The 12,287-nt window shown below is 36.8% G+C and overlaps 3 protein-coding genes across 4 annotated transcripts; 1 reads left to right on the top strand and 2 right to left on the bottom strand.

The window, feature by feature from the left end:
* Positions 1-299: 299 nt before the first annotated feature.
* On the bottom strand, positions 300-1,345 carry LOC104816337. Its single transcript, XM_010545094.2, has one exon. It carries the CDS (start codon positions 1,025-1,027, stop codon positions 539-541), a length of 489 nt encoding a protein of 162 aa, XP_010543396.1. The 5' UTR covers positions 1,028-1,345; the 3' UTR covers positions 300-538.
* Positions 1,346-7,914: 6,569 nt separating this feature from the next.
* LOC104816336 (probable E3 ubiquitin-protein ligase LOG2) lies at positions 7,915-9,876 on the top strand. Its single transcript, XM_010545093.2, has 3 exons — positions 7,915-8,637; positions 8,955-9,456; positions 9,533-9,876. The coding sequence occupies exons 1-3, from the start codon at positions 8,144-8,146 to the stop codon at positions 9,701-9,703; spliced, it is 1,167 nt and encodes a 388-aa protein (XP_010543395.1). The 5' UTR covers positions 7,915-8,143; the 3' UTR covers positions 9,704-9,876.
* Positions 9,877-10,018: 142 nt separating this feature from the next.
* LOC104816335 lies at positions 10,019-12,067 on the bottom strand. 2 transcript variants are annotated; one of them, XM_019202865.1, is made up of 2 exons: positions 11,775-12,067; positions 10,019-11,575 (listed from the first exon to the last, which is right to left on the bottom strand). In XM_019202865.1, the coding sequence occupies exons 1-2, from the start codon at positions 11,882-11,884 to the stop codon at positions 10,237-10,239; spliced, it is 1,449 nt and encodes a 482-aa protein (XP_019058410.1). In that variant the 5' UTR covers positions 11,885-12,067; the 3' UTR covers positions 10,019-10,236. The 2 variants fall into 2 exon arrangements, with proteins under 2 accessions (XP_019058410.1, XP_010543394.1); XM_010545092.2 differs by having other exon boundaries at positions 10,019-12,066.
* Between the last annotated feature and the right edge of the window lie 220 nt (positions 12,068-12,287).

Here is a 12,287-nt window from a genome sequence, read left to right as displayed (position 1 = left end):
TATATATATATATATATATTGAATCTTTAACAGCTTAGAGGGGGCTTTAATGGTCGTGGGCTTTTCATAGACTATAATGGGCTAATTAATGTGGACACTCGCTCTTCACCGTTAATGGGCTTTGTTATTTATCGGCCCAATAAATCTCCCCGTACGAATCAAAATTATCAAACAAATTATTGCAATGTTATGGTTTCCACTACCACATATATATATGTCACATTCTGTATGCATCATTTCCATTTCGGCTGTTTCGTTCCAAGATAAAGTATGTAACTGTTTAGTAATAAAGAAAAAGAAATGAGAATTAATACTTTCTATGAAATCATATATTAAAAAAAAACAATAAAAGAGAAATAACAAAGATCACAAAAAAAGCAAACCCCAATTCTAATCCGCAAAAATCTTAGCTCCACAAAATCCGTGATTAGCCTCACTCCAAAAATTAAATCATATTATACTAAATAATATACCGTACCCGTGATTATGTCTTAATTAACTATTAATCATAACCATAATCATAGTTAAGTGAATAAGGTTAGTCCTGAAACCCAGTCTTCTCCCAGATGGCGTTCCTCAACCTCCATAGATCTCTTCCCTTCAGCGTCCGACCATTTCCTTCGTGAACCGAGAACGACCATCCCCTCCGCCGCGCCAAATACTCGTGCGGCGGAGTTCTCTCCCATCCGCCGCCGTCGTCGTCGTCGTCGCTGTCTCTCTTGCATCGGCATTTGTATTCGCTCTTCAGAATCTTTGACCAGTCAGGGACGTTAACCGGGAGCGAACCGGCGGCGGGTTTGGTTTTCCGGTGAGAAGCGGCGGAATCGGAGGTTTTCGCCGGTTTTCGCGACAATCGGGAAATGGGTATCGAGTTTTTGGCGTCGAACGAAGTGGGCAGGCGTTCATCTTGGTCATAGATATCGGATTCGTCGAATTCGAAGAGATCCTGGTCGTTTTGGGAAGTTTCTGTTTCTGGGTATGGATAAATATAACCCGGCCTGCCATAAAAAAGCTTCCTTGACGCCATTGATGACCAGCAAGAGAGAGAATGAATCGTCTTCCACTGTAAAACTCTTCAAAATTTTTTTGCCAGAGATATAACTTATGGGTTGCGTTGTTACTCGTATGGATTTGTGAAATTAGAAGCTATTTGGACAGAGATCTTGTGATTACATTTATAGATGTGTAATAGATAAAAGCTCATTGGTTCTGTGGGTTGCGATTGCGGCTAAACGACAAAGAAAGAGGCAGAAGAAAGAAAATATCGGATGCGGCGGTTCTCACGCTCTTATCGTGTTCTCTCTACCTCTTTGATTATATATATTTATCGCATTTTTCTTGTTTTTGTCTTTTTTCGAATTTAAAATAAATGATTGTATCGTATGTTGTGGTTATAACGACATTTATAGTTTATTTGCAAATAATTGAACAAACATGTACAGGGGATCCAAATGCATTTACAAAGGCATCGTTGCATGCCGGATTTTTATTTTATTTTTTGTTCACATTATCCGAAACTGGAGTTACGTATAATAATTGATATTTACCCAACAATTATATGGAGGAGCATTAGCCACTCGACACGTGGGCCAATGATAGATCTGAAATAGTAGTCAACATGGGCGGGCCCATTGGGCCTTGTCGCGTTTTTTTAATCTATCAAACGTCTATATCTTGACACGTCACACAGCCCCAAAATTTCCAACTCAATTAACATCATGGACAAAATAGTAGAAGATATTTACAAGGGTAGACACGTTGTTATATATATATATATATATATATCAATCATATATACACACGATCAATTTCCTTTAAAAAGTTTACAATTTCCTGTTTAACAATATATATATATATATATATATATATATATATATCGGTTTAAATAAAATAAATCTGCAAAATTAAAAGGATATTATAAATGGATTGGATAATTCCATTTCCCAGAGATTTTTATCGATAAGTAAGGGGGAAATGCAATGGGTTCCTCTCTCTCTATGTACACGTTGTATGTAAGCATATGGGCATGGCCCCTAGCTCATGACACTTACTTACAACACAAGATGCATGCATCTATATATATCGAACTAAAAGACAAAACATGTAAAAGGCAATCTGATATATGGCAGAGAAAAAAAATGCTATTTTCAACAGAAATTATTATGTGCATGACTTTGTCCGCATAATATAGAGTTCTTTTTTTTATATATAGAGAATATAATGGGTGCTTGTCAAACTTAAAAAAAAACAAAATGTGCAAATTATTCTAACTAAACACTTGAATGATCTTCAAATTAGTTTCTCTTTGTATTTTTTGGCTTTCATTTAACTGTCTTATATTTGTTTCTTACAGTAGCCTAGTAGTTATCGAACTCTTGTTCCGAGGAAGTGAGAAAATCATTGAAAAATTTGTTATGAAACATTGTTTAGATATACTTTTATTTAATTCGAATTAAGGCATAGATTTAAGTGATTCAGTTATTAAGAAAAAAAAAAGGAACAAAACTATTCCAAGCGCTACGGTTGCCTCGAGATTCATCAAATATTTTCTTGATTTTCTCCTCATTTACCCACCGTTCATGGGCACTGTCTTCTACCAATATACACTCTCTCACACAAATATATATATATATATAATATATATATATATATATATATATATATATATATATATAATTGGTGGGTGGTAATTTGTATACAAAATTGAACTCTTAAAACGAGGAGATCATATTAATCTATATTAAAAAAAAATAACAATGAGAATATAGAAAACAATATTTCGACAATCCTTATCGTATCCAATCATTTTCGGGTACTCGGGTAATAATTTTATCGGGAGAATTATTGAATTGATGGGTTACCTAATAGAGGGTATAATAAAATGATTTAACTTTGCATGCGTCATGGCTATTTGAACATTTTCATGGAGTGTTATTGAATGAATGATAAATAATAATATGATATTATCACATTATAAAAAAATGATATTATCGCCAAGGTTGAATAGTATATATATAACTCGGTTTGAAACTATTTTTGTTAGATGTTTGCCTCCTTTTTTTGTTAAAATTATTTTAGTGCAATATTTTTTAGATTATTTTTTCATATTTTATTTCTTTAATTTTATTTAAAACATGTTTTATTCCAATCATTTCTCAACAAATTTTTCAATCGATTTTTTTTTTTGTTAAAATATTGAAATTGAATAATTTAATCATTCTGATAAGAAAGTTAATGAAATATTTCAATAATTTATCTCATATATGTATATATGCGTGTGTATTTTAACTTGTTTTTACGTATTAGATCACGGTTCTATGATATGTCATCACTATAATACAATATTAGATCTTTCGTCAAGTATTGAAGGATATGAAAACTGGATATTAAGAGATTTTATTAAAAAAACAAATTTACTGAACGATATGAAAAAATATAATATAAAATTTTATGTTTATGTACAGATTATAAAACAGTTACATAACATCGACACAAAAATTTATAAAAAAATAATATATGATGAAAACAAATAAATTTAGAGATTGATTTTATATCTTTAATTTCTCTCAATCATCCTCATAATCATTTCCAATCAATTTCAATCTTTTTAAATATATATTTGTTTCCTTATTTCAACGGCAATAGGTATCATATACTTTATTTGGGCCATTATTATCATTTCCAAAGGCCCAAATAACTTTATATGGGTCTCAAAACCTATCCCCGAGGCCCGAGGGACAACAAGAGGATGCCACGTGTCAATACTCAGACACCAGGTAGTTTTCTTCTCTGTGCGTTGGCTGGCGCATGTTAATATAACACATGTACGTACATACATCATGCATGAACTCGATCTATACATACACGTGTTGCATGATTTGGAACTAACGAAAATAATGTGGGGACAGAGTTTTCTCGAATGTTCTTGGGGTTCCATTATTGTAAAAACCCTAACTTAGCCTAATAAATGCCGTCCACGTGTCCGATTTCTCCACCGACACTTTCTATACATTTCCACTCACACGAAACACGTGTGTGTATGTATACACACACGTCCAAGTAACCACTTAGACACATCAATTGTATACACACACATATAATATAATATAATATAAATATGTGTGTGTTTGCTTATGAAACGACGTCAGGTGTACACGTGTCAACGATATAAGCAACAAACGTGTCAAAAGCCGATTAGCTAAATGAGTAGGCCACGTGTTCCATATGCCTCCACTCATTTCCTCTTTTTTCAATTATTCATTTTTATATTTTTTTCAATTCCCCGTATATATACACACGCACACACTGCATTCTCGTAATATGCTTCATCAAAGCACAAAAATCATCGGCAACAAAAAAAAAAAAAGGGTCGAATCAATTAACTCTTTTTTCCCCCACTTCACGGGACACGACCGTTCTTCCCTGCAGGCACATGGTAAAGTCTCACATTATCATTAACGTTTTCTCCCAATGTCATGTGAGGAGATGAATGATTCTGTTTTCCATCTCTGGAAACCATTTCCGAAGAAGACGATGTTGAAACCGGCACTTCTTTGTTTTCTTTACTCTTCACTTTGTTCACGTTATCGTTATTAGCCTGATCCAGTTTCATGTATTTATTTTTTTAATAAAAGGTAGTTTTATTCCAAGATTTTTTGTGTGTTGGGTTTTTTCCATGGATTGTTCATAATTAAAAAAAAATATTTAATATTTTTATAATATAAAAAATTGTACGGGCCTCTAAGGACGGCTCATATTGATTGAAGAAGGATCATATGTTTGGGCCTATAAAAGGCTCAGTATATATTGGGCCTTTGAAGCCCATTTTCAATTCTCACTCACGTTTTCAACTGCTCTGGGCTTTTACCCGAATTTCCGTCTGCTCCATACACAAATTAGAAGTAAGGCGCATTTTTTTCTGCCTTCTAGTTAATGATATTCCTTGTGATTTTATTCATAAAATAATGGGTTTGTTGAACTGCCAAATGCTTCTAATTTAGGGCTAACCACCGTGGAAAATCTGTAATTTGCAATAATATCATATATTCATTTTTTATATAAAAAAAATCTAAAACGTTATTTTCTCCAACTAGAAATCCAAATTATTCCTCCATATATATATATATATATATATATATATATAAACTCAAAGAGAGATCCAAACTAGTTGAAGATTGTTTGGAACCAACCAGGAGAGTTGAGTTGAGTTCAGTTCAGTTCATTGAGTTGTGGAATCTCTTTGGCATTTCTGAGACAAATGACAATGCTTCCGTGTAATATAGTTTTGCAGCTTTTTGTATTTCACATAATATTTTCTACAGCCAATCCTCAATCTCTTTCTTCATCATGTCCTTCACCCATATATGTATATATATGCACACACACACAAACATATATATATATATATATATATATATATATATGTTTGTGTGTGTGTATTATTTGTCACATTTCTATTTGCACGAATTTATATGTCATCCTTTGTTATGCAAAATACAGTTCGAAAGTGTGTATATCAGCAATTAGATTCATAGTGTTGGATGCTTTTTTTTTGTGTGTTTTGGTTGTTCTTTGCTTATGATCTGCGTGTTTCAAAATTTGAATTATTTTTTTTAAAAAAAAATTGGGTTATGGAAGAGAATGTTGGACCACGTTATGAAACTAGGCAGAAGCAAAAGATATGGGGCATAGATATGGGGAAGATTTCATATGTATGCATAAAATATAACTTAAAACAAATTTTATAAATGTATTTTTTTAAAAAAAATAGAAAAAGAAAAAGGAAAAAACCATGGAATGGAATCCATGGGGTCAAGTCAACCAAACACTCCGAGACAAATCAGTCTCAGAAGCAGCAGCAGACCTTTTGCTTTCTTATTTAGAAATCTGTAAAAGCATATGATCAATGCAACATCATCATCATCATCATCATCATCTATTAACATATAACATGAATTTTATTAACTCTATCAGCACCATAATTTATCTTTTTTTGTATTATGGGGAGTACGAGAAAATGAATAAAACCCATACACAATCATGTAGATTTAAGGCATGGAACCGGAATTCTTTTTCACCCTTATAGTCTATACATATTTATGTGTATACATATATCCATACACCATATATATATATATATGAACATACAGTATATATATAGATAGATAGTCGTGGAGAATAATAGGAGAGTGAGTCTGCACTTTTTTGAAGTTGCAATGCTCCAAGCTCTCTTTTCAATTCCAAGATATAATTTTCTTTTGTTAGAAGAATATTGTGAAATCAGGTATGTGCTTCATCACCATTGAAAGCCACTCAATTTCTCTACACACACACACACATATATATATATATATGTATGTATATGATCATTACGTTCTGGTGTGTATATATATATGCCTGGCTCCCTGTATGCCACTTGCAAAAGCTCATCATACTAGTGGATGGTCTCTGTGAATGGCGTGCGAGGAGTCATGCATGCATGCACATATTATATATACGTACATGCATGTGTCCACAAACAATATATATATATATATATATATGATGATTGTATGTGTGTGTATATACATACACAGATTTTCTGTTGGTTATCTGAATCTTTGATTACAAGACAAATCAACCGTCCTCCATGGATCCTCAAAATTCAAAGGTATGAATTTCAACTCCGGAACTATTTCTCCGACCATATGTATGTGCATATATACATATATGCCCGGTTTAAATACATCTTTCGGTTTGAATTTCTTCGATTTGTTCGACCGGTTTAGTTTGTTAATCTAAACCTCTTAATTACTAATTTTTTTTTTTGTATTTAAAGATCATACTTCTTTATTTTGAACAATGGAAGAATACCGATCAACTTGTAATTATTACAAAACAACCGCCATCGACGCGTTTATGTTTAATTAATTAATTAGAATTACGATTAAAAGCATGATTCTTTTGCTCTTCTTTTTTATGTTGATTTTGGATAAGGAGTTTGCATTTATTTAAATTATTATTATATATATATATATATATCATGATTTTTTCATAAATTTTTTTAACTTAAATATCCTACAATATTTTTATTACTCTACTATACCATCACACAAACGCATTCATATTTTTTTATTTCTTCAGCCCCGTGAAGTCAAATGAGCTACGTACGAATTTGATATTATATATATATAGATTATGTGATTTATATAAATGTGTATACGTGTGTGTGTGTGTATGTTATTAAAGTCAAAGAGGATTGCACAGTTGAATATGCGATCCACTTATGTCATCATATTCGTACACGCTTTGTAACCTAACTCGTACCAAGTGCTTCATTTAATAAGATTTAAATTAGTATTTTTTATTAATTTTAGTCTGTCTTATTATATGATTTTAACATAAACACACGCGTATATAATATTGGTTTCTTTTTCCCACTTGGGGAAGAAAAGTGCTCGTCTTTTGGGATTAGGAAAAATGAAAATATTGATTTAATTTATATATATGAATTTTGGAGACAGCTTTTGGAATATTTTGACCCAAATCACCTGATAAATTATTTTATAAAATATTCTTTTTTTCCTTTGATACTTCCATTTTATTTTTATATAGTTTAAATTTGTTCAATTTCATGTACCAAACATAATTAGTACAAAACCTGGGAATATGAAAGCTAATGGAGACAGCAAAAATAGAAAGAACAAAAGGTTAACATAAATAAATACAGAAGAAAAGGATGGCTCACTAATAATTAAATATAGTTGGAAAATTTATGTACATAAATAGACAATTGATAGTAAATTTTGTAATTTATAATAACAATAAGTGAATCTGTATGTAAAATATAAATAATTAATATTATATTTTCCTAATCATGACATTAATGACAATAAAACAAATCTATTGCTGAATTCCCCATTAACTCCACAATCGACGGTGTTCTTCGCCACCTGACCCCATCGTCGTCGTCCCTTCCTCTCTCACATCATTCCCTCTTATCTCTTCTGTCTTTCCCCTTTTCTTTCTTCTTTTTCAATCCAAAATCTTTAGCTTTTGATTCTCACGTTACTGTAATCCCACTCAATTTCCGCCGATTTCGACATCAACCCACTGGGTCGCGAAAAAATCGGTCATTTTGATCCGGGTTTCGTCTGAAATCCCCATGGGGAATATCGGAAGCAGCAGCGGAAGCGGCGGAGGCAGCGGGAGAACCCGCCACGGGAGGCGTCGGAATCACACGCCACCTCCACCTCCGCCTCCGCCTCCACAACCTCCGGCGACAGAGATCCCTCCCAACCGTTACGTTTTCGCCGCCGCGACACCGTACCCGAACCCTAACCCTAACCAGTACTACCAGTATCCAGGTTACTATCCTCCTCCTCCGGCGACGATGCCGGTGCCTCTCCCGGCGCCGTATAACGACCACCACCACCTCCACCACTATCCGCAGCAGCCGTTCCACCCTTGGGCCGCCGGCGGGAGGTATCACTGCGGACCGATGATGCCACCGCCGCTTCCGTACGTCGAGCACCAGAAAGCTGTGACGATTCGTAACGACGTCAATCTGAAGAAGGAGACTCTGAGGTTGGAGCCTGACTCGGAGAATCCGGGTCGGTTTCTCGTCTCCTTCACGTTTGATGCGACCGTCTCCGGAAGGTTAATTCTCATATTTTCTCTGCCTTCGGTTTCGTGATTTGCTAAAGGTCATAGTGAAATATGTGAAACACGTTCTTCTCTGATGCGTGAACGATCATAGTGAAATATGTGGCATCTGGTTGACTTCTTGATGAATTTTTTAAAGATAGTATTTATGACTGTTTTCCTCAGCAACGCAATGAAAAGTTTGAATTTTTAGTCCAAATTTGTATTGGACTTTGTCAAGATCAGCACCTGGTCACGTTGCAGGAACCATAAGAGATTCTTAAATGTGTGTGTAAGTGACTGGCTTTTGTTTATTTGGTTCTTGAGAACAGGATCACAGTCGTTTTCTTTGCCAAAGAAGGCGAAAAATGCAATCTCACCGCGACAAAGGAAGATATTCTGCCACCAGTGACTGTGAATTTCGACAAAGGACTTTGTCAGAAGTTCATTCAACCCTCTGGTACGGGGATAGATTTATCGGCGTTTGAGGATTCTGAGCTGCTAAAAGCGGCTGACACAGACATCTATCCATTAGCAGTCAAGGCAGAGGCGAATCCATCGGTTGATAATGAATCAGAAGGAGGGTCGGGATCCACGAATGCCCAGATAACACGGGCGGTGTACAAGAAGGAGAAAGGGGAGATCAATATAAGGGTAGTGAATCAGATACTATGGGTGAATGGGATGAGGTATGAGTTGCAGGAAATATATGGGATAGGGAACTCGGTTGATGGTGGTGACGAGGATGCTGCAGACGGTAATGACCCGGGAAAAGAATGCGTTATATGTTTGTCTGAACCACGGGACACGACCGTTCTTCCCTGCAGGCACATGGTAAAGTCTCACATTATCATTAACGTTTTCTCCCAATGTCATGTGAGGAGATGAATGATTCTGTTTTCGGGTGCAGTGTATGTGCAGTGGATGCGCAAAAGTACTGAGGTTCCAGACAAATCGGTGTCCCATCTGTAGGCAACCCGTGGAAAGACTCTTGGAGATAAAGGTGAACAACAACAACAATAACAATAACAGCAATGGAGGAGGAGATGAAGGAGAAGAGCTTCCAAGCTCTTCTCATTGAATGGAAGAGAAGCTTTTCTATGAAAATAGAAAGGACCTTCTGTGTGAAACATTTACAAGCCGGCTGTGTATGTGTACTACATGAATGTATGTGTATATGTGAAATTGATAGTATAGTTAAATTCCCGGTCCTTGAATCATACATCTTTTAAGTTCTTTCCAGCCCTTTGTACTCATGCTCAAGTCGAATCACTGTCCCTGTGTTTTTACTAATTCTTGGAAGCATTCGAGACAGAAACCACCAAAGGGCTTTGGTTGGGGAATAGAGTTCATAAAGATGACATCTGTTGTAAGGAACCGCCCAGGAACAGTGAGCGAAATCAAACAATGGAATCCACTTGAACAAACACAAACAGGCAGCTGCTTATTTAGTTAAAGTAGCTTAGCCGGTAGCTGCTGCGGCCAAGGGGAGAAACATCAGTAAACAGGGAGGGACAATCCCTCACAACCACTGACATGACAAGAGATCAAATACCAAACAACACAACAGAAAACACGACACTTAAATACGACTGAGTTACAAACAGAGTCGTCTCACTCTCCCCACCACTGGTGGACGAACACACCTCTGCTTCTCAGAGCTCTAGGTATGCTCAAGCAGTCTGAATCAGTCGGGCATCGAAGGAAAAGCTCATCTATGAAGCATATGGCTCCACTTTCGAGTAGACCCGACAGGAACTTCATCTCCACCTCGCTCGTGTTCATTTTCAGAACCACGAAATCAGCATACTTCACGGTTTCCTCGAACCAAGCGAGAAAATCAAAACCCTCGTCTTCTGGAAATGGTTCTAAATCTTCGTGGGCATTGACGTTCTTAGATGTAGCCTTGTCCCCAGCTAGACCCGGATGATAGACAAAGGTGACACCGGGCTTCTTGACGTAAGACAGCATCACTGAAGTATTGTGATCAACAAAGTAGATGTTGAAAGCCTTGCTGTCAACTGGGTATGATGGTAAGAACCAGCTCGAATACAAACTAGCGTTCAGATGCTCGCCTGCTCCAATGTCAATGTAGACCAGCCTCTTCTTCAGGGAGATATCGATGAGCTTGGGCAAGTAAGTGATCGATTTTGGAAAATCGATAGGCTTTCTCTCAATTAGAGGTTCCAAAAACCTGATGTAGGGTTTATTGTTCACAACAGATCCGCAATCACTTGGTAGCTGAATCTCTCCAAAGTAAGAAGAATTATCTGTCACGTTCTTCTTGAAAACAACCAATGTGAACTCATCCAAGTAGTTCACATGCACGATCGCGGACTGCTTAAGCCATGATGAAATCGAGATGGCAGATTTGACGAGACCGTTCATATATGAACTGCCCTTAGAACTCACGATAACTGCTCCAATTCCACCAGGCTTCAGCACACGCTCCATTTCGAGCACGAGAAGAACAGGGGAAATAACAAGGTCCAGATCTCCACTGATCACGAGATCAAAAGAGCTTTCGGTAAAATCAAGCTCATGAACATGATTCTTGCGCATGAAGGGAAACAAGGGGTGGCCAAGAACCCCGTGAGTGTCGGAGAAACCAAACCCTTTGAACGCTGAAACAGCCAAATCCGGTGCCCGACCAATGTAGAGAACTTTGGCATCATAATGCAACAGTTTCAGACCCATTAACTCAGCGATAATGCCACCGGTTACAGTTTCCGACAGCTTCTCCGTCTCAAATTTGCCCCAGAATGGTTCGACAAACTTATCTACGAACAGTTTTGGCCCCGAGAAGAGAGCTTGCCCGAAAACGGCCAGATTCAACGCCGAATCATTGTGGGCGTCACCATTTTCCGATGCTAGTTCGGTTCCGTACATTACTTCCATCAAAGGGACAACAGACAGAGCTGAGGCAATAACCAGAGCGCGAAACATCGCATGCCTCCCCGTAGATCCCTGGCCGATTCTGTGCCTCAGAATCTTAACACCCATGGATTTCAGCTTCCAATTCCGATGAAGTCGAGAAATTCAACAAAAGGGGACAAACCCCCAATTCTTTCAGGAGATTGTCTTGCTAGAACAGATCAGAGGAAAAAAGCCAGAAAACGAGAAGAAATCGAGAGTTTTAGCGGGCACAAAACCTGGAGGAGGTGTGATTCCCACCCACGAGGAGACCCATTGATTTCTGGAACCCTAACCACACCCTTCTCGGAACCCTAATCGATTTCACCTCGATCTGATCCGACCCCATACCGACACTGCAGAACGACCTAAATTACATGCTTGTGAATCGAAATCAAGACACGATTCTGCGATTCTTCTGGGGCAGAAATCTAGATTGGAGAACTTGGGTTAGGGTTGTTTTATCTTCCACTCACTCACTCTCTCTCTCTTTGTGAGGATCTGAAAGGGAAGAGTTGAGTGATGGAGAGTGTGAAGTGAGGCTAAATAGTTCGGCGTGTTTCGAAAGGAAAGGAAGATTCGATTCCATTGCCTCGAGATATTGCCACGTGTCAGATAGGAAAGTAATTTTGTAATATAATTAATATTCGACCAAGTAATCTTACACCATCCTCCATAATCACCAATTAGTAGATCTTATACTTTATTTTAATATCTGAAATTAGGAACCAAAAGTTATAATGCTTAGTTTT

Source organism: Tarenaya hassleriana, unplaced genomic scaffold (assembly GCF_000463585.1).
Source record: "Tarenaya hassleriana unplaced genomic scaffold, ASM46358v1 Cleome25, whole genome shotgun sequence".
Taxonomy (NCBI): domain Eukaryota; kingdom Viridiplantae; phylum Streptophyta; class Magnoliopsida; order Brassicales; family Cleomaceae; genus Tarenaya; species Tarenaya hassleriana.
The sequence above is the reverse complement of the archived record's forward strand: the minus strand, read 5'-3'. Positions and strand labels throughout refer to the sequence as shown.

Excerpts from the sequence above, each read along its gene's own strand:
- LOC104816337 (XM_010545094.2), bottom strand. The coding sequence starts at position 1,027 with ATGGCGTCAAGGAAGCTTTTTTATGGCAGGCCGGGTTATATTTATCCA.
- LOC104816336 (XM_010545093.2), top strand. The coding sequence starts at position 8,144 with ATGGGGAATATCGGAAGCAGCAGCGGAAGCGGCGGAGGCAGCGGGAGA. Across the intron at positions 8,638-8,954 it reads GATGCGACCGTCTCCGGAAG|GATCACAGTCGTTTTCTTTG; the intron begins GTTAATTCTCAT and ends TCTTGAGAACAG. Across the intron at positions 9,457-9,532 it reads TTCTTCCCTGCAGGCACATG|TGTATGTGCAGTGGATGCGC; the intron begins GTAAAGTCTCAC and ends TTTCGGGTGCAG.
- LOC104816335 (XM_019202865.1), bottom strand. The coding sequence starts at position 11,884 with ATGGGGTCGGATCAGATCGAGGTGAAATCGATTAGGGTTCCGAGAAGG. Across the intron at positions 11,576-11,774 it reads GGGAATCACACCTCCTCCAG|GCATGCGATGTTTCGCGCTC; the intron begins GTTTTGTGCCCG and ends ATCTACGGGGAG.